This window comes from Artibeus jamaicensis, unplaced genomic scaffold (genome assembly GCF_021234435.1).
Source record: "Artibeus jamaicensis isolate MK-2021 breed Jamaican fruit bat unplaced genomic scaffold, CSHL_Jam_final contig_240, whole genome shotgun sequence".
NCBI classification, from domain to species: domain Eukaryota; kingdom Metazoa; phylum Chordata; class Mammalia; order Chiroptera; family Phyllostomidae; genus Artibeus; species Artibeus jamaicensis.
In genome coordinates this window covers 61,420-86,569 of record NW_026521506.1, presented here as the reverse complement: position 1 = coordinate 86,569, position 25,150 = coordinate 61,420, and the positions used below count along the sequence as shown (strand labels likewise).

Genomic DNA, 25,150 nt, shown 5'->3' with positions numbered 1-25,150 from the left:
CTTTCACCATATGGCTTACTTCACTTAGCATAATGCTCTCCAGTTCCATCCACGCCGTTGCAAAGGGTAGGAGCTCCTTCTTTCTTTCTGCTGCGTAATATTCCACCATGTAAATGTACCATAGTTTTTTGATCCACTCATTTACTGATGGGTACCTAGGCTGTTTATAGCACTTGGCTATTGTAAATTGTGCTGCTATGAACATTAGGTTGTGTAGGTTCTTTTGAATTGGTATTTCAGGATATTTTTTCTTCTTTACTTTTAGCCCCTCAGCTCTTCTTCAAGTAGAACTTCTCATTCCATCCCTACAGAGGCCTTCTTCCCTGGATGGCATTCTTACAAACACTGGCTAATGCAGCAAAACATGGTTGAAAGCACCCTTGCTGTTAGTCAGAGGACCTGAGGGCTAGACCTGGCCCTGCCAGTAACTTACTATAAGAGGGGACATGTCCATATAATTCTCTAGGCCTCCATTTTCCTCCCTGTTGAATGGAAATGATATGAGTTTCACCAAATTTCATAACATGACTGTGAGCAAAATGAAAGGCAAATGCTTTTCAAATGTAAGGTGGTTTTAATGACACTGGTGAGTTCATCAGCCTGTCATTTAGTAGAGTGAATTCTTCCAGCCAAGACTCAATAGATATTAGTTCCCTGACTAGTGAACTCTACCTCTCCTTTGAGCTCATCTTAAAATGTCTGCTGCTTTGTGAAATCTTAGACTTACCATGTGTTTAGCAACCTCCATTACGCAAATCACAACTACATACAGGCATACCTCATTTTATGGCGCTTTGCTTTATTGTGCTTCAAACATGTTGCATTTTTTAAAATTGAAGGCAAGTTCCTCCACCAGGAAGTAGATTATCATTCACTGTACTGCAATACTTGTTTATTGCGGTGGTCTGGAACCAAACCCCCAAACCCTCATAGCACCCATGTGTGATAGGTACCATTATGAGTCCCATTTTTTAGATGAGGAATCCAAAGCACAGAGCAGTAAAGGGACTAACCCAAGGTCACACAGTTTATAAGTAATAGAGCCAGGAATATCATAAAAATGTATTACTTTCTGCTCCTATTGAAATTTTGTTTATACCTATAATCTTTAACCCACAATCTGTCTCTTCTTCACTACCTTATGAGTTCCTACAGGGCAGGGGCCCTGTCTTATTTATCTGACAAAAGCACTCACTGAACGTTAGAAAATTGAATGAGTTGAAGTGGAATAGAACAGAGTGGAAGGAAAGGGGAGGGAACTAAATGAAGTAACTGTTAGGCCCAGGATTTCCAGTTCCACAGTGTCTTGTAAGTCAATTCCATGAGGCTTCATCCCACCTCTTCTGGTCACTGGCAGTAGAGACTCATTTGAGAGTGCAGACATAGCTAGTGCCTTTGCTTTGTGTCCTAAGGCAGACTACTGTTGGCTTTCAAGAGACATTCAGTGAATATCTGTGGGCACTATGAACTCCTCAATAAAAGAGTTTATTTTCCATGTAAGAAGCTGCCTCCAACTTTCTCTCAATTTCCACAAGTGGCCCAGAGTGCCATGGCACAAAATATTCATGGAGTTTTTCCTAAGCAATAAAAGCTGCGGAACATCCTGGAGGGGACGGAAAGATAGAACATGAAAGTCTGTTATGAAACAGAGAAAATAACAATAGGATTTTCCAGCTCAAATCATGTCAGAGTTGCTCAAAAGTTAAATGTCTTTCAAAGTAGTAATGGACCTGGCTGGTGTAGCTCGGTGGATTGAGTGTGGACCTGCGAACCAAAGTAATAATAATGATCACTAGAAAAGTAATTAATATTTACTGAGTGCTTACTTTGTGCCAGGCACTGTGCAAAGTTCTTTGAATGTATTGTCCTGGTTAATCCTTACAAAAGCCCTATAACATGGCCACTTCTATAGTTCTTGTTTTTCAGATATGCAAACTGAGGTTTAGAGAGGTCAATCAACTTATTCAAGATCTCACAAAAATAAGTGGCACATGAGCTTGGGTTAGAAGCCAAACTAGTATGATAACCAGGTTTTTTGTTGTTGTTGTTTTTATCTTTTTTTTGATAACCAGGTTTTAATCAGCATATTTTATGACAACACATTTTTAATTACCTTTAAAATAAGATCAGGTGGGAGACAGGTATAGTTTAACCACTGAGTGAGGATGTTCTAGATAGAGTCTTGGGTGGCATGGGATCTGTATACCTTTATGAACTTCAGTTTCTGTTTCGAAAGAGGGTTTGCTTTTCTGAGAAAAATCCATACTGTTTTCCATAATGGTTGTACCAGTCTGCACTCCCACCAACAGTGAACTAAGGACCCCTTTTCCCCACAACCTCTCCAACATTTGTTGTTTGTTGCTTTGTTTATGATAGCCATCCTGACTGGTGTAAAGTGGTATCTCATTGTGGTTTTAATTTGCATCTCTCTGATAGCTAATGATATTGAGCATCTCTTCATGTGTCTCTGAATGTTCTGTATGTCCTCCTTGGAGAAGTGTTTGTTCAAGTCCTTTTCCCATTTTCTAATTGGGTTGGGTGTCTTCTTAGAGTGGAGTCGTGTAATTTCTTTGTATATTTTAGAGATTAAACCTTTGTCTGAGGTATCATTGGCAAATATGTTTTCCCATACAGTTGGTTGTCTTGCTAATTTAATACTGTTTTCTTTAGCCATGCAGAAGCTTTTTATTTTGATGAGATCCCATTTGTTTATTCTTTCCCAGCAATTCCACTGCTGGGATTATATCCTAAGAATCCTAAAACATCAATATCAAAGAACCTATGCACCACAATGTTCATAGCAGCACAATTTACAATAGCCAAGAGTTGGAAGCAACCTAGGTGCCCATCAGTAAATGAATGGATCCAAAAATTGTGGTACATATACACAATGGAATTCTATGCTGCAGAGAGAAAGAAGGAGCTACTACCCTTTGCAACAACATGGATGGAACTGGAAAGCATTATGCTGAGTGAAATAGGCCAGGTGCTGAAAGACAAATACCATATGATCTCACCTTTAACAGGAAGCTAAACAACAAAACAAACAAGCAAGCAGAAAAAATAAAAAACCCAAAAAACAAAGACAATGAAATAGAGAACAAGGGAATAGTGACCAGAGGGGAGAAGGAAGGGAAGTTAAGGGGAAAAAGGGGGAGGGATTTGGAGGAACAAATAGGAAGGACACAGGGACGAGAAATAAGGGGGGGGTGGAAATGGGAAGGAGGTGGGGAGCAAGGGGCGAGGGAGGCTGGGATGGGAAAAATAGACAAAAAACTGTACTTGAAAAATAACTAAATAAAAAATATATATATAAATTATATAAAGAAAATAGTAATGGTGAAAAAAAAAGAAAAATAACTAAATAAAATTAAAAAAAAAAAAAGAAAGAGGGTTTGCTGGCTAGGTGATCCTGCAGAATGAGTCTTTGTAAATTTGTATTCATTCCTTCCCTTCATTCTCTTTCATTCTTGGGACAACCACCCTGTCCCCCTAAACTGCTATAACCAAACTCCTGCCCAGCCACAGGTCCATTTGATTTCCAACTCTAGCGGTAAAAGTTTTGGGACTCAGATTAAAATAGATGCCTCTGTGATGCCTCTAAAGCTACAGATGGAAACCTAGACCATTAGTGAGTCTAAAGAATTATGTAACTACATCACTGAATTTTGTTAACATTTATTGGTCCATTCTCACTACTTTTTACTTCTTTCATTTCTATCCCTGTCAACAGCCATCAGTTAGTGATCGTTTTCAGCTGACACTGGCGGGCTCTGTCTACTAATGGCAGAACTGAGAGGAAAGTGGGATCTGCTACACTGAGCCATCATCCCAACCACTTAGGGAAATTGTTTTTCAGGGTTTTACTCTGCCATTTCTATTTGCCCTTTAATGAATGCTTTCTGTCCATAAATGAAGCAGAGATGGAAGAGGTGAATAACTGCTAACATAAATTGCAGTGGGTCAACCACAAATACAGGCTTTCAAAAAAGAGTTCTTTTTTTTTTAAGTTTAGGTTAAGGTGCTTGCTGATTTCTAAAGTACTTCCTGGGTTTTATTAGTGTGCCAGATGCATCAAAAAATTTGCTATTTCAAACTTTTATTTTGTAATCCATGCATGAGACTGGAAGTTTGCTTTTTTAAAAAAGGATAAAGATAAAATGTAATGCATGCTTTTTACCATTATATGTCTTTATTGATTCACCAGTCACAGGCTAGGTAATGAATATTAAAATTGAAATAAGCAAGCTCTGAAAAGCTATGGTTGACTTTGACTTTTAGTTTTGGGGCACATGCATGTCTTTTTAGGTGTGATTCATATCTACAAAGAAAAATTGGCAAATGGTGTGAGAAATACTTTTATTGAACATACTTTATTTGTGTAAGTAACAACTGCATGTGGCTTTAGCATCTATACCCCAGTTATTTTCCATTATCCTGAATTATATCCAGGAGCTGAATGATTGTGTGGTCAGGCTGACCATCTCCCCACATGCTATGTGTGCCATGTTGCTTTGCAGCTCGGCTTTGGATCATTCCTGGGAATCATTGGATCCAACCTTATTGAGAACAAACGGCAAATGGTAAGTTTTCATTACTATAGAACAAAGTTCTTCATCTGAAAGTAGCACGTTTCTTAAGTTTGCCCAAATTGGGCCCCGGAAGAAACTGGTACTTTGTCTTTTCTCTTAAGCCTCCAGGGAACTTGATTTTCAGTGACTCTGTGGTATGGAACTTGTTCTCATCTTGTCTGATGATGGCCTAGCTAGACTTGCCCTTAGCTTTCCTCCCCACTCCCAAAGAAGTGCCCCAGCCTAAATAGTCAGGTGACTGTCCTCTCCTAGAACACCTTTGCTTCTGTGATTTTTATTGCCGCAGCCCTGGATTACTGGTGACTCTCACAACTTCCTCTCTGATGCATAATCTTTTGAGGAAGTTTTTGCAGAGGGTTCCCACTTTTTAGATTATAATCTAGGATACTTTAATCAAGAGAACAAATATGCTTGGGACACATAGAACACAAAATAAAATTATGAAGCCCTAAAGTATTTCCATTACCCATAGTTGAAACCTAAATATGTTTCATGTTTGAGAGGGAGGATGACCATATGTAACAAGAGGTAAAACTTGGAAACTATGCCCTAATGGGAGCGCACAAGGGCAAGCTGTTGTATTTTCCTGGTTCAGTCTGAGAAAGCTTCCTAAAGGGCAGGAGAAAGAAGGTACAGACCAAATTATAAGCATATTGCAGTTTATAGGGCTTGTAAATCAAGATGCCTGGTAGGTGGTCAGAGGTGGACTGATTAGGCTCCCCCAGTATAAGTATCTGTGGCAACTTGACTTTGATAATGGGGTCTATTTAACAGTAAGTTTAATCAGATAACGTAATAGCTCTAGGGACAGAGAACTCTAACCATATATTCTCCCCCCCCCCAGCAATGTGGAAATTGCCCTCAGGGGAGTTCTAATAGTTCTCTTCTTCCATTTCACCTGGACTCTACCCACCCTCTGCCCCTCCCCTGCCAGTAGTGTTTGCACTTTGGACCTAAATTATTCAGAATAATAGGAGAGTTTTAGTTGTAGAGCCTATCATAGCATAGCTAATAATGCCAATTTCATGACATTGTTCATCCATTATTTACCAATTCTCTGTAGTGCTGTGAAGTGAGATTTATGGGGAGAGGTTTCTGAATAACTCCCAAAGGAGATAATAAGTGTTTCCTTGTAGCCTGTTGAAGTGGGAAAAACTTAGGATGGCCTTAACTTTGATTCCTCCTTCTCCCTGGAGAGCTGCTTAATGCCATGCTATTTCCCCTTCTTATTTCCCAAATACCTCAAGGAAGAAACACACTGAATTCATGTAGTTCTGAGTGTCCACATGGGCAGATAGTGGGCTCAGGCAGCACCTATCCATGCTCCTAGAAATACCTTGAAACACCAACATCCACGCTGGGTTGTAGTATCACCCTTGTAATGGGAGAGAAATTATCAGGAACATTTCTGTTAGCTGACATGGTCAGGGAATAGGGCAGTTTGGTTCAAGCAAACATTTTTTCTTACTTGAAAATTTTGTATATGTACCACACAGAGTTGATCAATTTCAGAGACTTCAACCCTTGTAAAATATCTTTGACATTTAAGTGTTAAGTTGCAGAAGTCTTTGTAAGTTTTTGTGGGGCCTCAAAATCATACCTATATTCACCAGAGCCCACTATGAAGGGTTGGGGAGACAGTGGACTAGGAGTTGGTGAGTACCAGGTTCTTCCATAGACTAGATGTTGATCCTGGACACACACACCACTTCCTCTCTCTGAACCTCCATTTTCACAATAAATAAAATAGAAGATTGGACTACATAATGTTAAAGGTCCAAATTTTTTCTCTGAGTCTCAGAATGGAGTCAAATTCTGCCATGGAAGGTATGCTGGATACCCAGGAAGCCTCCTTCCTCTTCATTTGGTGCTCACAGACTCATAGAGTAAATGTCTTAGTTTGCTCTGAAAATGTTAAAAGTGCTTCATTGGTCCCTTCTCTGTCTTCCCCATTCCTTGGCTCCCACTAATCCTGCATGATTGCAAAGAACATCCTCATGGGGTGGCAAGCCAGAGTTTTGCTTTGGGTGGCAGTCTCTTGGGGATTACCCAGTATCTAGAAGCAGCAAGAGTGGAAAGCTAACAGACACTTTCGTTTTGTTCCCTCCGCAGCTGGTGGCTTCAATCGTCTTTATCAGCTTTGGTGTGATTGCAGCCTTTTGTTGTGCCATAGTTGATGGGGTCTTTGCTGCCAGACACATTGTGAGTATTTATAGTACTGTGTTAAAGTTAATGTGCACTACAGCAAGCTTCATTGAGTCAGTGCTGGATGTGTGCTGAGTGTTGTGAGGGAAACAGAAGAGGGAGAAGACAGTATCTCTGCCTCAAGGATCTGACAGTCTATATGAGGACACCCATGGAAAAACAGGCCTCTAGAGAACTGGGTCTAAGCTGCAGGTACAGACTTTAAGTGCCAGAGTGGCTTATCTTGAACTCCAGAGGTCAGGGCAGGCTTTCCAGTCATATAGATAATAGAGCTAAGCCTTTGGCCTATGGGTGAGATTTGAAAAGGCAAAGATGGAAGGTAGTGGGACCAGAGGAATGGCTTGGAACTGCTGTTGGTAGTGGGAGGTAGGGAAAGAGGAGCAGGAAGCCACATGACTTCCTGAAAGACTTTAAAGTTTTCAGTACATGGCTTCCCTCTCCTTCAACAGCAACAAGAGCAGACCATAAAGACACAGTCACCCTTTTTCAGATGCCTGAACTTTGCTGTCCCTATGGCAGTGGTTGCAGAGTAGAGATTGCGGTCTGGGGAAAGCCCCAGAACTAGAAGCCTCCACTCACAGCCCAGTCCTGTTGTTAAGGTGCCAAATGCTTCCTACTCTGGAGAGTCTGTGCCTCAAGCAAGGCCACTTTATTCCTGATACCAAACCTGCGCTCATTCTCTGGGGAAGCCAGGGATTTAGGGCACTTCCATGTGGCTCTCTACAGAAGCCCTCACCCCCTTTTCAGCACTTCTCATTTCATACTTCTCTAGACATGTGGCCCATGGCTAACTTCTCCATAAGGCACAATAGGCACAGTGCCTATGATCCACAGTACTTTCAAGTTACATAAAAATATTATCATTTCTTTTCAAATCAGAAGAAAAGGATGCACTTTTAGGTCCCAAGAAAGTTTTCACATATAATAATATTAGAAAGTTTTCACATATATATATTCTAATATATACTATTGGAATATAAATATATATACCAATGCAGTCATAACATGTCATTAAAATAAATACAATATCATTTTCAATATTTCTTAATGGAGCAAGGGGCCCACAAAGGCAGAAGTGCCTAAGTCCCAAGGAACTCAAACTGTACTTCTGATCTGGTCCATAAACAAGAATCAAGCCACAGTAAATTATTGAGCCTCCACAACAAATCCAGATACCCATTTGATGTCAAGTGAACCAACATTGAAAATGAAAATATCTCATAAACTAGTTGGAAAAAATTTTTATAAAACAATTTAATGAGAGCAAAATTGTGTTATCAGAATCTTCTGTAGATCAATGATATTTTATTCCACTTCAGTCATTGGCTAATAGTGCAGTTATCCTAAGGGAGTGTCATAGGTATGATTGGATCAGGGAAATGATTTGCAACATTATTATTTTAATTTCAACTTGTTTTTGGAACTTCCTCCCAAACATAAAAGTTAGTCCCATTTTGCCAAGATTGGAGGAACTCATATGATAAGTGCTACCACCCAAGCCATCTCTGAAAGGACATCTTGGGCATTAACTTCTGGGAAGAGGTAAAAGAAAAAGGCAGAAGGGATGGGTCCTTTGCCAAATTTTCTTTTAGGGCCAGGAATATAAATGTAGACCCTTACATTAGACCCACCCCTTCTGATTTTAGATGAGAGCAGCCATCTTGTTCATTTTTTTCTTCTTAAAAAGGCAAATGACACACCAGGAACTTATAACATCCACAATCTGATTACCCTAATATATGAATTCTTATGATTTTTGCATACTATCCTCAGAGCACATACCTATTTTTGTAGCATGGTTGCAGGCAATCATACTGTACATGCTATTTTGTATTCAGCAGAAGCCATCTTGGTAACAGTGATGCCTTGTTTTTCTGTAGTACAGTTAGCTTTTCATTGTGCCTTCACATCTATTATCTCATTTGAGACCCACAGCAATCCTACGAGGTATGTAGGACAGGCATTATTATCCTCATTTGACAAGCAGTATTCACTGAGGCAGTCTCCATGGCAATGTAGGTCTTGTGGCCAAGAAGCCTGCAACAGACTTTGATGGCATCATGAGCTAAAATGACTACCCCCTTTTTCCTCCTCCTCTCATAATCTTAAAAACATTTTTATTGAGATGTGGTTCATATCCCATATAATTCACCCATTTAAAGTGTACAATTCAGTGGCATTTATATCTTCACAGTAATGTGAAAACTGTCACCATATCAATTCTAGAAGATTTTCATCATCCCCAAAAGAAACCCATAACTTTTAGCTATCACCTCCTCATCTACCTATTCCCCCTGGTCCTATGAATTAGTACTTCATTTCTTTTTATGGCCCAATAATATTCCATTGTGTAGATATACCACATTTCTTCATCCAGCTGGTGGACATTTAGGTTGTTTCTACATTTTGGCTATTATGAATAGTGCTGTTATAAACATTCATGTACAATTTATCTATGGACATGTTTTCATTTTCCTTGAAGATGAGAATATATATATATATATATATATATATATATATATATATATATATGAATGGAATTGTTCAGTCATGTGATCACTATGTTTAACCTTTTGAGGAACTAACAGTTTCCCAAAGTGGCTGTGTCATTTTACATTCCCACTGGAGGTATCCAAGTGTTCCAGTTTCTCCACATCTTTGACAATTCTTGGTATTATCTGATTTTTTTATTTCAGCCATCCTAGTGGTTTAGTGGATATGAAGTGGTATCTGATTGTGGGTTTGATTTGCATTTCCCTGAAACTCAATGTTTTTTGATTACTAGACTCAGTCAAAGGCAATGGGGGAAAATCCAAATTATATTTACTAGAAGTTTCCTCTAAATACCCCTACCTGCTTCTGACTCCAGGCCCTGTGTACTTCCTACAGTTAGTGTCCTGGAGTAGTGCATTTAACTCAGGGGTTTGGAATAAGGCTGGATGAATCTCTAAAAGAACATTTGTGCATCCAATGTACCTGTCCTAAGACATTTGCCAGTCCTCACTGACACCCAGAAAGTTTTGAGGAAGGGGGCTTTATTAATTTATGGTGATATCTATTGGCCAGTTAAGGCACATTTTGACCTTCGCACTGCTTGGGTTTGTTAGAACCAGCTTTTTCTGTTTTCAAGGTCCTTTAATGTCATGTTGCCTTGTCTTTTGGCTTGGGAGCATATGAACTTCTCAAGACCTATCTTCCTACAAACTCCTCTAAATGTTTCTTTTTTCTCTCCCTTGTCTGTTTCCTTCCTTGTCCCTCCCCATAATCATTAACTAGATGGAAAAGTCACTTTACCTTTTTGCGCCACAGTTTCTCCTCCAAATAGGTATAATAGTAAACTATCTCTCAGGTTAAGTATGAGGAGAATATGAAGTCATGGGTATGAACATGCCCTAAGAGGGCTTGGCACAGAGTACACACTCACCATAAAGCAATTGTTGTTTACGTCCCTTCACTCCAGAGTTGGTGGCTCTTCAGATTAAAAAAAGTTGCCAAGACCTTGCTGAGTGACTTTTTCTTACCTCTTAATTGCATGAGCTTGTTCCTCTTCTGGGATCTCAATGCAGAATAACAGCTAGAAGCACCAAATGAGCAACCATCACACATGTCTATTTTCATTTAGGGCAGTTGGTGGCTGAATCCTTTTTGCAGAACCAGGAGGTCAGGAGGGCTGTGACCAGCACATCAAGCCTCCCCTTCCGCAGGACAATAATGACTTCTGCCATTACCCAAACATGGAAAATAAACCCTGCCAGGTGTGAACATGAAAACTCTCATTCCTTTCCAGCCTGTCCCCAGGCTAAGGCAACAGGGCAATGTACTTTTAGAACATTAAGCAGCCAGGAGGTTCGTGTACAAGCAGCTGACAGAAAGTCCTAGGTCCTTGATGGGATGGGAAGCCAGGAGGCAGGAGGAACTTGGGTGTCAGGAGCAGTAGATGCTAAATCACATGTGTGGGGAAAAGCAAACACCAGGATTATTGGAAATAGTGAAAGAAATCGGGACAGGACAGGGAGCATTTGGTAAACTCCCTCTGCCAGTGTGCTTTAGCCAAACCTCTAAGGTCAATTTGCATAAACTAGTTGTCCTGTCCCAACCTACTTTTGGGTCAAGCCAGGTCCCACTCAAGGAATGGTTAGTGTCACCCTGAAAGTGAACAACATTCCTTGCCTTCAAGCTTCTAGGCAGCATTGGATTGTGTCTATCTGTTCTATGCCAAGCCTTACCCCTCAGTACCCCCTGCCTGAGAACTCCTTTACCAGAAAGCTGGCCAAGCCAGTGGGGTAAATCAACTGTCCTTGAGCCCCATGTTAGTTTTCTAGGCTTTAGCAGTATTTTTGGAGTTCACTGTCTTTACCTAAATGTAAATGAGTGAAAATGGCTCATAGTTCAGTTGAGCTAAAATCACAGTAACTTCCCATCCCCTTGGGGCTTACTTCCTGAGCTGTTCCTTTTGAAAAAGCTATGGCCATGACTGCCAACCCTGGTTCTGTCTTCAGGTGATGATGAGACCCCATTGTTAGAGCTGCCCCCACCCATTTTGGGAGTGTGATGTTGCAATAATCTGGAGTTTTGAATCTCATTCCTTGGGGACTCTTTCCAAGAAGACAGAGACTAGAAATGAAAGGAAAACAGAGAAGAAATTTCCAGAAACCCATTTCTCAATCAATTTCCTAATGTCCCATTAACTAAGTGGTCCAATGCAACACAGTTATTAGAACATTTTTATCTGATCCTCACAATCTCAGGCTTCCTAGATGCTTTCAGAAATTAACCCAACCTACTGCCTGCTCTGGTGTATGTGTGTGTTTAAGTTTATTATTACTGATCAGAGCACTTGCTGCTGCATTTTCCAAAGCCAAAACATCTTTGGTTTGGTGTTTTCCTTTCCAGGATCTGAAACCACTTTATGCTAACCGGTGCCACTATGTTCCTAAGACATCCCAGAAGGAAGCTGAGGAGGTGAGCCAGAATGAGGCTATTTGTCTTGCCTTTCGGGAAAGTCTTCTTTTCTACCTAAAACCTCTGTCTTCTACTCCTTTCCAGGAACCTAAAGCTGGCTGCTAAGTATCTGTAGTTGATTTGCTCAGTGGATCAGAGCACAGTCCTAATGAGGCCATGGTCATAGGTTGGAGCCTCATGAGGCCTAATCAGGTTTACTTTGTTCTCTGGCCATAGACTGCCCCCCTGACCCCACAGGCAGCCTCTTAGTGTGTGGCTTTGATTCCAAGAGGTACAGATGAGAGTACAGAGGCCACAGGGCAGGTTTCTCCCTAATCTCTGTGGCTAATGTTTCAGTTGTCTGTGGTTCAAGTACCAAAGCTGGAAGAAAAGCAGGAGCCCCACCAAGGCACTAATCCTAGACAGGGAAACAGAGTCTGAATGCCACACACGTGAGGGGTCAGGAAGCCAAATGAAGTTGGTTGAGAGAGCTAGTTCTCTTGGAGTCTCTGGGGATGGCTGGACTGTTGGCCTCATCCATCTCATGACACCCCCAAGAGTCTAGTCAGACAATCCTTGAGTAGGTACAGGAAGGTCTCTCTCTCTCTCCTGCCTCATTCAGATCTCCTTGTGTTCCATATCCCTTCATGCAGAACTGGAGGTGGTGAACAGTGAGGTGAAGCGTGACTCCAGGTCATTTTCGTAGAGCTTTCATTTCAGTACACAATAGTACCAACAGTACCCATCAACCCAGAGATCACTTTCATAGGAAACACTACTGTCCTTCTAGGAACCTTGACAATTTGGTTCTCTGTTAACCTCAACTTGAAAGTCAGCCCCACCCAATAGTTTAAAAATGTTTAAATTTGTGACTTGGAATAAAGAGAGGTAAATGGATATAAAATGGCCACTGTGTTGCACAACTTCAAACAAAGTCATTCTACATAAAATATAATGTGAATGGTGTGATACCCCCACTCGCAAGGCATCAGGGCAAATTTTAATGGCCCCACCATCCTCTTGCTGCCTTTTATTTCCCCAGTCATAAACTTACCATTTTTCTAACTATCCTCAGGTGACAAGGGATGAGTAGAAATGTGTATGTTTATCAGAAAGGCATTGAGCATTTGGATAAAAAAAAACAATATAGAAAAAATGGTCATTGGCTATGAATATACTCTATAACACAACAAAATAAACTTATAAGCACTTATTGTATCCATATGGGGGAAAGAGCCTGGAAAATTTTTTACCAACAGATATGATAAGTGGAAATTAATCTTTAAAAGTTCTTGCCAACTCAAGATGTGTAAAATGTCATTGCTCTTCTCTTGATTTCATTGTGATCACTTTCTTGTGTTAACTTGATGACTGTAAAAGTATTAATAATGACTTCCATAGGTTCACTGGTAACCCTGGTCCCCCTAATCCTATTTTTCCTATATAAGGTCATAAGTTCCTCAACCAAAAATTCTCCTTCTGCGAGGGTTATGAGGAACCTTACCCAGGCAGCTAGAGAGGTACCATTGTACTTCAGAGTGCATGTGACAGTCCCTGTCTTTCCATCTGGTGCCCTTTCCTCCTGTACCCTGATTTGCCTTCCCCTTGTCTCCTCATTTTCTACTGTCCATTTGTTCTTCTGTCCAGCTTTCCATCCACCCTTTCTCCTCTCCTCCACCCTTCATAGATGGGGCACTGAGCACTGTGGCTGAGTCTGGATTCAAGCTCAACTACACAGTGACTTGCCTCATGCACAATTCAGCCAGCTCCTGTCCAGCCCCATCCCTCCCATGCATTGGTGTGTTCATCTCAAAGCCATCTTTGCCATCTCCATCTGTCACTAACTCACATTTCCAATCCCAGAGGGTCCTGCCTCCCATGCAGTGCCAGCTCATCTTCCTCACTGTTGTGTGCCCTCAGGTGAACTGCCCTCATCTCAACCGTGAATTCTGCACACCTCGAATCCGGGGCAACACCTGCTTCTGCTGTGACCTCTACAACTGTGGCAAGTAAGAATATACCCCCCAGGCACAGGACTAATAATGGTTTGATCACAATGGATGATAGAAAGGCTAGGGTGGGGGAAAGGCACACTATAGGGATCAGAGAATTAGAAGACACTGGTCGGTCAACAAATTTCAGCTTACTTGCACTACCTGCTTTCTCTGTACCAGGCAGCATGCCAAGTGATTTAAAATATTTTATCTTTTTAATTTTTGTCTATGATGTGTGTAGAATTAGTATCCCTGTTTTACAGATGATAAGGGTGAGGCTCAGAGGAAATAGATGGCTAGTTCAAGGTCACACAGAACTTGAAAATGGTAGAGATAGGCTTAAAATGCAGTTCTGTGTAAGTCCAAGTTCAACAATACTGAACAAGACACTATTGAGCACTTTCTCTGTACTTGGCTCTATTCTTGACACTGGAGATTCAACAACAAACAAAACAAAAATCTTTGCCTTCTTGGAGATTATATTTTATTAAGGAAGACAGTCAATAAATATATGAATATACAGGGTAGGGCAAAAGTAAGTTTTCAGTTGTTTGTATGGAAAATAATACAATAATAAGTAATAATAGAATAATAAACTATGCATTTCATGTCCTCACAACTGTAAACCTATTTTTGCTCTGTCCTGTAAAACATACCAAGTGTTGATCAAAAGCTCTGGAGAAAAAATGAAATAGGAAAGTCACATAGATAGTGGTAGGAGGGGAATGTGTGTGCTAGGTTAGATGGAGTACCCAGGGCCAGGGAAGGCCTCTGAGAAGGTGACATTTATACAGATACCTGAGTAATGTAAGAGGGCAACCCAAGAAGGTACCTGAGGAGAAAGAGTATGTCAAGCAGAGGGAGCAGCAAGTGCAAAGGCCCTGAGGCAAGAGCAGGCTTGGTGCCAGATTTACTACAACCATTCTGACTCTCTGCCAACCAGTTGTGAAAACATCATTTATTATTTCTTTCAAAACGTATTTAGGAGCTAAGTTCCTACTGCTGAGGAACTCATAGACTAGTAGGGAAGACAGATATGTGAACAAATGATTGCAGTAGAGCATTATAGTGTGTTAAGTGTGGTGAGGAATCAGTGGATATACTGGGGACACTGGCAACCCTAGTGACTGAAAGTAAGAATTGCTGGTGTGCAGTCAATATCAAGGAAAAGTTGATGTGAGAGCTGAGGCTTAAAGGATAATTAGAGGGTTAAAAAACAAACCAAAAGGGGGTGGAAGTGGTGAGGCTATTCCCAGGAGTTGTGGGAGTTGTGTAGTTTATACAAGGGGGTAGGAGGTAAAAGCAGAGTTGTGGTCACACATTAAATCATAGAGGGCTCCTTGACCATAGAAATGCTTTTGGACTTGACCCTATAGACAATTGGGAGCCATTGAAGGGTATAGCACAGAAGATGGATTTGAGTGCTTAGAGAGGAGGCAGTTAGGGGGTCACTGCAAGAGTTTAGGCCAAATAGAATGGAGCCTGGATTAAGTTGGTTTGGAGAAAATAGAAAGCAAAGGAATACTTTAAAGAGCACTTTAGAAAGTAGAATCAGCAGGAATGCATGAGCAAAAGATACAGAGCATGAATGAATAGCCCTGCCTGTGAGGTGTATCAGCCAATGCCTGCCCATGAACATTTCTCTACCAGGGTTTTCCAACCTGTGGCCCATTGGCCACATGCAGCCCAGGTTGTCTATGCAGGCAGCCCAACACAAAATTGTAAATTCACTTAAAACATTATGAGATTTTTTTGTGTGATCATGTGTCACAATGTACTTAATGTGTGGCCTAAGACAACTTTTCTGGTTCCAGTGTGACCCAGAGATGCCAAAAGGTTGGACACTCCAGCGAGACTCTCAGTGCAGAAGTTCTGAGGGCTAAGAGAAGGAAAGAGGGAGGGAGGAATTGACAGAAAAGGGCTGAATGAAGCTAGATACAGAGGAGCAGGTGGGTGTAGTCTCTTCCTCACTCACACTCCCTACTCTCTGTATTGGTTGGGACAGTTTCTCTGGATTGAGGATTAAGACTGGACAGATAGACTGGAGTCAGGGAGGAGAAGGGAGGAACTCAACATCAGCCCTTTACTCTCTTCACTAGCACCAGTCTCATTTTGTTAAAAGGTTTGGGGGAGGAAAGGAAACTTAAAGACTCAAATGAGGTTTGGGGATTATCTGGGAGGTTCAATTATTCATGTTATAATAATAACTAACACTTGTAAAGGACCTCCTTCCTAGCAGCAGTGATTGACAGCTGGCTATAATTGTACTTCCTGATCCCATCCTTCCAAAAATGATCAAAGGAATGCAAAATAGGTCCTGGGGGAATTGGGGTTCTTTAGCTTTCTTTGCTCTTGTTTCTCCTTACTCCTCCCTCCCCTGCTGTACCCTTCCCTCTCTTTTTCCCTCCTCCTTCCCCCTCCCTTCTTCCTGCTCTCCTCTCCTTTCTGGCTTCATGGCATCCTGGGGCAGGGGCTGGAACCTGGCCGGAATGGGGCCTGAGATCTAAGAAGGAGAGGGGGGCCAACTGAGGAGGCTGAGAAGTGATGCCTTGCAGACACACCTTTCTCTTTGCAATTAGGTGTGTTTCTGATGAAGGTTTGAATAAACTAAATCCTACTTTAAATTCCATTTAGCTGAGTCTTTAGGAGAATTTTTTTGAAAGTGGATACCCAAGCCCAGTTTATCTCTCTGCCAATCTGAACTTCATAATGACTTTCTAACTTTCTTAAAACAAGTTATACCAGGATTATTTTCAAGGATCTAAAGGAATTTTATGAGGAACAGTGCTAAACACTGGGCTTCCTAAAGGCAGTGAACACGACTTCATCTTATCTATATCCTTAGGCCCCAGCACAGGACCAGGCATGAGTAAAGACATGGTGAAATAAATTATGGGACTAGGTGACAACAGGCTTCACAGGGACATTGCTCTTAAAAATCTTGAAACCTGGAAATGGTTTTAACCTACCTGATGCCTCGTAACCAGCCCCGAGCAGCAGTCAAGACCCTTTGCAAAGTCTGTTGTGCTAAGATTCCAAGGGAAAGGCCACTAGAAAAGCACTTACTAAGCTTTTAATCAGGAAACCATCCCCAAGTCCATGAGACCTAAGAGATGATGATCCTACAATGGAGTACAAAGTTTTATCTTGACCGAGGGTTTTTTCAGCCAGCTATGAGGAGACCTAAACTCCAGGCCTAAATATAGCTAGCGACAAGCACTCTAAAGTTCAGAGACTTTAATTTTGCCGAATATGTATTTGTTTTCCTCACATAAAGCCTATTTTAATCAATTGCCAGCTCCTCCAGTACATTTCCTGGAAAGGAGGCCAAGAAAAAAAAGTGGGAACAAACATCAGGCAGACATTTGTACAGTGCTACGGAAACAGAGATTCTACTGTCCCCTCAAACCCACAGACTTTCTCCAATGTCAGCGGCAGTGAGGTTTTAATACCAAGCACAGATTATTTCATTTAGACTGTACAGGAAGGTGGCTTTTTCTAGGACACAGCTCCTCAGCAGCAGCCTTTCAGAGTACTTTACTCAGCGTTGGAGAGGTCAAGTCAAGATCACTGGTTGTCAGTATATAACCTGAAGGAAATGAAAGGAAATGGAGGTGCTTTGCAAACTGCTTCAGCTGGTAATAAAATGAAAGATCATAGGTTATTTTCTTTCATTTCCCCCTTTGACAAACTTTTATTGTGCTCCTACTATGTGCCGGGGACTATTCTAGAAGAATACCTAGCAGTAAAACATAATTTTGTCCTTAAGGAATTCAATTTACCAGGGAGACTGTGGGAAGCAGTGGTGGTTAGACAGAATACATGCAGTGAGAGAAATACGCAGAGCACTACCTGTCCATCAAGAGTTGGCAAAAAGTTCCAGGCCCTTAGCATGCTCTTCTGCCTTATCCAGGATCAGTTGCCTCCTACTTCGTTAAATGGGGTCTGAAACACAGAAAGGTTATCTGTTTCTCCAGGCACACCCAGCAAGTTGAGAGCATGGGGATAAGAGCCCATATTGGGTAACCAATCTGTGATCAATGCAGTGCTCAGTCTTTGAACTCAGTTATTCATTCACCAAGTATCTATTGATGACCTATAACATTTCTAACACTGTAGGCAGTAAGGGCGACACAAATGTAGGTAAGAGATGACCCATGCCCTCCAGGTTACAATTTAGACAGAGACATCATATTCACCTTGGCCTTAGTTATAGCTTCAGTACCCAGCACAGTACTCAGTACTGAGTAGACTCTCAATGAACATTGGATTAAATTAATAACTGAATTATTGACATATGCAAAGTGCCTAACTAGGGAAAACAGATTCTCTGAGGCTATGGGAGCCCAGGGAAAAAGCTAATGAATGGGCGCTGGAGTACTTGAAGAAGGCATTGGTGAGGTGAATATGGAAGCTTTGAGTAGTGGGAGAGATTAGGATAGGCAGAGAACAGAAGGTGGTACCTTCCTTGCATGGGGAGAAATCTGAGCACAAGTTTGAAATAAGTACCCTACATGGCCAGTTTTGGCCTTCTCAGAATTCCAGCCTGGCTAAACTGTGGACTGCATTTTGGAGCCAGATTATGGCAGGCTGAGGAATTTGGATCCATTTTCCTGAAGGTCATGAGGAGCCATGGAAGTGTTTTGATTAAATGAATGACTTACTTTTTTTGTGTGTTTTTTTTTTAATGTGTAGGAAGCTTAATCGGGCAGTGGTAGGATCTGGTAGGAGAGCCCTGCAGTCATGGAGGCTTGAGGATAGGAGTGCTGAGAATGCAAAAGATGGAATTTCAGAGGAAGCTCTGCCCAGAGACTAAACCAAATCGAGACATGAATCTCAAACAGAAACAAACCACATTAATTTGCTAAATCCTGAACCAGATATAAGTATTAATGTTCTTGTGCTTCATAGTTCAGTAAAAAAAATATTTCAGTAGCTATTAAACCCACTCAAACTGAAACCAAACATATATTCTCTACAACTATTGAATCTTTTAATTTTTTTAAGACTTTATTTATTTATATTTAGAGAGAAGAGAAGGGAAAAAGGGAGCAAGAGAAACATCAGTGTGTGGTTGCCTCCCACATGCTTCATACTGGGGACCTGGCCTGCAACCCAGGCATGTGCCCTGACTGAGAATCAAACCTGTTACCCTTTGGTTTGCAGGCCAGCACTCAATTCACTGAGCCACACCAGCCAGAGCTATTGAATGTTTTTAAATGAACTATTCATCTATCCCCATGTTGTGGCCTGTGACTTTAAAGTGTTAATGCCTTTTAAGAACAAGATTCAAAGCTTTGAATCATGTTGCCAGAGGCTGGTTTTTAGAAAGGAAAAAGTATAGCTGCATGTTTGGTGGGGGCTCTTATTACATGCTGGAGTACTGGTTTCATGCATTTTCTAATTAAATTCCCAAGGCCCAGAGGGGTTAAGAAAGTTGCTCAGGGTCAGACTGCAAATAAGTGACAGAGCCAGGGTTCAAAAGCAGTCCTACTCCAGAGTCTGCTATGTCATACTGTGTATCCATATGTACTGCCAGACTGCCCTCAGTGTCTTAGGAGATAGGCAAAGCTAATTTTGGGGCAGTCAGAAGCAGACTCTCAAGCTTCTCTTGGTTCCCTACAAGCCCACACTGTCTCTTACACACAGGCCAGCCCTTTCCACTGGATAATCACTGTCCAGCTGTGCCTTTTTTAACATAAATAATCTCTGTGTCCTCCCTGCTCCATTTTCCAGGACTGAGTACAGTGCTAACAGGAGACAGTCATTGTATGCTAGGGGTGGTCTCTTCAGCTATGTTCTGGGAAATAGTGAAATCTAATTAAAATTCCAATTAATTAAAAACACCTTTAAAATTCCACTACGGGCCCTGGCTGGTGTAGCTCAGTGGCTTGACTGCAGCAGACCTGCAAACCAAAGGGTCATTGGTTTGATTCCCCATCAGGGAGAACCCAGGGCCTGGGTTTTGAGCCAGGTCCCCAGTAGGGGGGCGCGAGAGGCAACCACACATTGATGTTTCTCTTCCTCTCTTTTTTCCTTCCCTTCTCTCTAAAAATAAATAAATAAAATCTTTTTAAAAATTTTCATTATGGGCCATGGCTGGTGTAGCTCAGTGGATTGAGCATGGGCCTGTGAAGCAAAGGGTCGCTGGTTTGATTCCCAGTCAGGGCACATGCCTGGGTTGCAGGCCAGGTCCCCAGTAGGGAACACATGAGAGGAAACCACACATTTTTTTAGATTTATTTAATTATTGTTTAAGTACAGTTTTCTGTCTTATACTCCCAACCCAGCCCACCCCCTCAGTGCTCCCTACCTCCCTCCCATTCCCCTCCCGCCTTAGTTTTTATCCATGTGTCCTTTATACTTGTTCCTGTGAATCCTTCCCCTTTTCCCCTGAAATTCTCTCCCGTCTCCCCTCTTGTCCCTGTCAGCCTGTTCTGTACTTCAGTGTCTTTGGTCATATTTTGCTTGCTTGTTTGTTTCGTTGTTTAGGTTGCCGTTAAAGGTGAGATCATATGATATTTGTCTTTCACCGCCTGGCTTATTTCACTCAGCATAATGCACACATTGATGTTTCTATCCCACTCTTTCTCCTTCCCTTCCCTTCTCTATAAAAATTTTAAAAAAGTATTAAAAAATTCCACTATGGAAGCTTACTATTTAAAACAGTGGTTCTCTAATAGCAATGAGCATGTTAACACAGATTCCTGAGCCTCACCCCCCAGAATTCTGCCAGATTCAGTAGGACTGGGGTTGCGCCTAAGAATCTATTAACCAGCTCTTTCTCAAAAATACATACATATACACACAGACACCCATAGGCACATAAAAATAACACACTGACACACACAGGGAGGCACACATAACACAAACACAGATGATTCTGACACAGGTTGTTCTGTAATCACACTGATTTCAACTTCTTAGAGAAACACTGAATTTAAAGAATTCTAATATAAATTTATCTGTCAAGTTTAAAAGTTTTTTCTTGTGTGACTAATCGCTCCCTGATTCATTCTGGACATTAACTTTTTTTCTTTTTCATTTTCAGCATTCTTATAGCAGGGTAGTCACATGCAATAACCATCTTGATACTAGGGTGTTTGGTTGTGACTTTCATTTTAAGAATCACTGTATTTCAGATTCATTATTGCTTCCAGTGGTCAAATTGTAAATCAGTTTACAACAGCCTAGATAACAAGAATTTTCATTTAATTCATTCACCAGGTATTTATGTAGCACCAACTACATCTCAAGCATAGCAGTGAACAAAATGAACCAAGTCTATGTCCTTATGGAGCTCACATTTGAGTGGGGAGACAGACAATAAGAAGCAGGCACATTAGTAAGGAATGAGTGCTACAGAGGAAATAAAGAAGGGAAAGGTCTTAGCTTGGGCTGCCATAACAAAATACCATAGACTTGGGTAGCTTCAGCAACAGATATTTATTTTCTCACAATTCTGGAGGCTGGAAGTCTGAGAGCAGGGCTCCAGCATGCTCATGTTCCAGTAAGAACTTTCTTCCTGGTTTGAAGATGGCAGCCTTTTCACTGTCTTCCTTTGCATGGCCTCCCCTCAGGGGCTGTGTATGGAGATTTCTCTCTCTCTCTTTCTCTCTTTATAAAGCCCCCAATCCTATTGGTTAGGGCCCTACTTTTATGACCTCATTTAACCTTTATTGCCTCCTACTAGCCCTTCTCCAAGTACAGTCATATTGGGAGTTAAGGCTTCAACATATGAATTTTGGAGGGGTGCAATTCAGTGCATAGCAAGTAATGTGATAGAGAACGACTGGGCTGGAGGGGAGGAGGGTGTCTTTAAACAGAGTGGTCAGGGAAGGCCTCTCTAAGGAGATGATAGGTTTTTTTTCCTAGCAACTCAGCTTTAGTTCTTTATTGGGACATTGCTTTTTGTTTGTTGGCATTTTATTTTGTTTTGTTTTGTCTTGAGAAAGGAAGTGCTGAAATCTTTGAAGCCTGAATTCAGATCTCAGCCCTTCCTCTTATGACTTGAGCAAGTTTGTAACCTCTCTGTGCTTCAGTCTCTTCCTTAGTAAAAAGGGAATGGTGATAGAACCTTCCTCATAGGGTACTGTAAGGATTTACAGTGCTGTCTAATAGAACTTATGTGATGATGGAAATGTTCTGTAATGTGCTCTGTCCAGTACAGTAACTAGCCACTAGTGTGGCCCTTACAAGTGTGGCTATTTAGCACATAACATGTGGCCGATTAGACTAAAGAACTGAATTGTTAAAAATTTACTTAATGTTAGCTAATTTAAATTTATAGCCCTGGTTGATGTGACTCAGTTGATTGAGTGCCAGCCTGTGAACCAACGGGTCACCAGTTTGATTCCCAGTCAGGGCACATGCCTGGGTTGCAAACTAGGTCCCCAGTAGGGAAAACATGAGAGGCAACCACACATTGGTGTTTCTCTCCCTCTTTCTCTCCCTCCTTTCCACTCTCTAAAAATAAACAAATAAAAATTAAAAAAATTATATAGCCACATCTGACTAGACACTGCCATATTAGCACAGGTTTAATATGTACACTGTGCCTGGCCCATTACAAATGTCAATAAATGTCATCTAGGATTAGCGTTAGTGATGGTAACAAGTGTTTCTCTGGTAGGTAGTATTTTTTTCAATAAACAGCCATCACAGTTGGATTTAATATAGTGTCTTGCTCCCCATGTGCATTCATGGCTATGGTGCCCCTTATGATAACTGTGTGTTAGCCAATGCCCTAAGGGCCAGCTTGCACCCTGGGACTGACTAAAGTATGCTTCTTCCTGTCCAGCCGTGTGGAAATCACTGGTGGGTACTATGAATACATCGATGTCAGCAGTTGCCAGGACATCATCCACCTCTACCACCTGCTCTGGTCTGCCACCATTCTCAACATCGTTGGCCTGTTCCTGGGCATTATCACTGCTGCTGTTCTTGGAGGCTTTAAGGACATGGTAAGGAAGGGTCTTCCCATTCCACAGACATCCCTATTGGAGGCTAGGGCCAGGCTGGGAGGTTAGGAGCATGGGGACCCATGTTTTGAAGGGAAGAATCAAAAGCAATTGCTTCAAGAATGTAACTGCCTTCAAACATCTCAAGTTGAAGGAGCCAGGTAATGCTGTCTGTCTGCAAACATTTCCTGTTAACATCAGTTGCCTATGTTCTTGAGGCACATTCTGGGGGTGGAGGTGGGAGGGAGGGTGTTCTCACCTCTCTGATTCATGCCATTATGTAAACATAGCCTTTTAAAACTCTCCCCTTTCCAGTTCCCCACACACAGACTTTTAGCAGAAACCTTTCTGGGTAGTTTTTCTCCTAACAGACTTGAGGAGAGATGGAAGGAAAGAGGTTTTTTTAGCTACAGGTAAGATTAATGCTAGTTTCCCCCTCTCAGGAATTTCATCTTGGAGTTTCTCCAGAAAGAGCATCTGGACTCTCCCCCCACCCCACATTTGGAGAGCCAGCCCTAGCCTAAGCTGCTTGCCAGGTCTTGTCCTCAACCTCAACTTCATCCACAATCTCAGCCTCCCTACATTCCCTATCCTCCTTTTCAACTCTTTTCTACCTTTGCATGTGTGTCTTCAAAGGCATAGCAGGACTCAGCACCCAGTAGGTGCTTCATAATAGTGAGCTCTTTCCTTCTTCTGTTTTTAAAGCATTTCTAAGCATTTATTTGCTTATTTAATAAACCTTGATGTCTGCCCTGGCCAGGTAGCTCAGTTGGTTAAAATGTCATCACAATACGCCAAGGTTGTAGGTTTGATCCCGTCAGGACACAAACAAGAATTAACCAATGAATGCATAAATAAGTGGAACAACAAATCAATACTTCTTTCTCAAATTAATTGAAAAATAAGAAATAAACTTTGATCTCAAATTATAAAGATAATAGATTTAGAGCTATGGTTAGCCTCCTGGCTTCCTCTGAGAACAGAATCACTTGTGGTGCTTAAAAAATCTAGATTCTAGGCCCCTCCTCCTGAGATTCTGATTTAATTGGTCTAAATTGAAGCCCAGGAGATTGTGATCTCAGCCAAGGTTGCGGACCACTGCTTTGAAGGAATGTCCCTCATGTATTTAGGGAATTATTTTGTCCCTAGAAATGGCTTTCCTTTGACCCCAGAAATGAGGCAGAGAGCCCCTAGGCCACAGGTGGCAAACACAAGGCCCACAGGCCAAATCTGGCCTTCCACCTTGTTTTATCCAGCCTGGCACCTTGTTTCTACCAGGTGGCAGCACCTAGCTCTCACTTAACTGTTAAGGAGTAGTTATATTTATACAGTCCTCAAATTACATTCGGCACTTTCAAGGCAACCATGAGGCTGATGTGGCCCCCAGTGAAAATGAGTTTGACACCACTACCTAGGCCCTTGGCAATTTCTGTCCCATTTTGGGATCCCTGAGGAACAGAAACCTAAAAGGCAGTTGGTAATTTGACTCTGGACTGTCAAAAGGATAGGTAATGGAAAATGAAAGGTGGGCTAAAGAAAAACTGCTGTTTGGGGCGGGTGGCAAGTCCCTGGAAGAACCGGCCTGACTGGAAGTATTGAGTGTTCCTGCTGGTGACCCTAAATCAAGAGAAATCCTTTCCTGTTCATGCCCAACCTGTCTGTCTGTCCGTCTCTCATTATCTCTTTTCTCTCCCTCTCTTCATATGCGCACTTCTCATTCCCATGCCCTTCCTCCCACTGGGGAAAACCCAAGCACAGAGGAGTAGGCCAAGCGTCAACAAGGTGGGGCCCTAGAGGAGGAGGAGGGAGAAGGATTTCCTGTTTGGGCCTGAGGGAGCTTTTGGTGAGAAAGCGGAAAAGCTGTTTCTGGCTTGGGGCTTCTTTGGAGAAAAGAATGCCCTTTGTTCTTGGAGACTTCCCCCAAGGTGCAAGTGAAAGCTGAATCTGAGACAAGCCTGCTGGCTGGCTGGCAGAGAAGCTCCAGGATTGGTGAGTTGAGGAGATGGTACCTCAGGAAAGGTGTGAAGAGTTCTCTGAATCATTCCTAGAGCTTTCAGATGTGGTAGCAGTTACCCTAAGGCATGAATGGAGTGGATGATAGCTACTTGGTAGTTCAGTGGGGTTCTGCTAAGGACCCTTGTCAAGATTCAGTGGACCATTGATGTCTAGGCTTATTTCTGGACTCGTAATTTCACTGTGACCTTTGCTCTCTAAGAAGGATAGAGGGTTCGTAGACAGTCTGTCCTCATAGGTGGTAGTAATGGCCCTTTACTCTGTACAAAGTGCTTTTGCACAATTACTTTCTTCACTCCTCACCACTGCTAGTAGCTTGTGAGGTAAGTATTACTGCCCCCATTTCACAGATGAGGAAACAGGCCAACAGAGGTCAAGTGACTTGCCCAGAGCTAAACAACAGAGCTGGGACTGAATGAAGCCCAGTTTCTCAGATGCCAAAGCC

The 25,150-nt window shown here is 41.8% G+C and overlaps 1 protein-coding gene across 4 annotated transcripts in view; it reads left to right on the top strand.

The window, feature by feature from the left end:
* Nucleotides 1-25,150, top strand: part of TMEM255A (transmembrane protein 255A) — a 52,620-nt gene that overhangs the window by 13,158 nt on the left and 14,312 nt on the right. For 2 of the 4 annotated variants that reach the window (XM_037152103.2, XM_037152101.2), the window contains exons 3-7: nucleotides 4,521-4,583; nucleotides 6,705-6,794; nucleotides 11,691-11,759; nucleotides 13,659-13,747; nucleotides 22,533-22,695. In XM_037152103.2, the coding sequence (XP_037007998.1) occupies nucleotides 4,521-4,583; nucleotides 6,705-6,794; nucleotides 11,691-11,759; nucleotides 13,659-13,747; nucleotides 22,533-22,695 (474 nt within the window). Of the gene's footprint in view, nucleotides 1-4,520; nucleotides 4,584-6,704; nucleotides 6,795-11,690; nucleotides 11,760-13,186; nucleotides 13,259-13,658; nucleotides 13,748-22,532; nucleotides 22,696-25,150 lie in introns of all 4 variants that reach the window. The other 2 variants (XM_053662359.1, XM_037152102.2) reach the window with 2 other exon arrangements.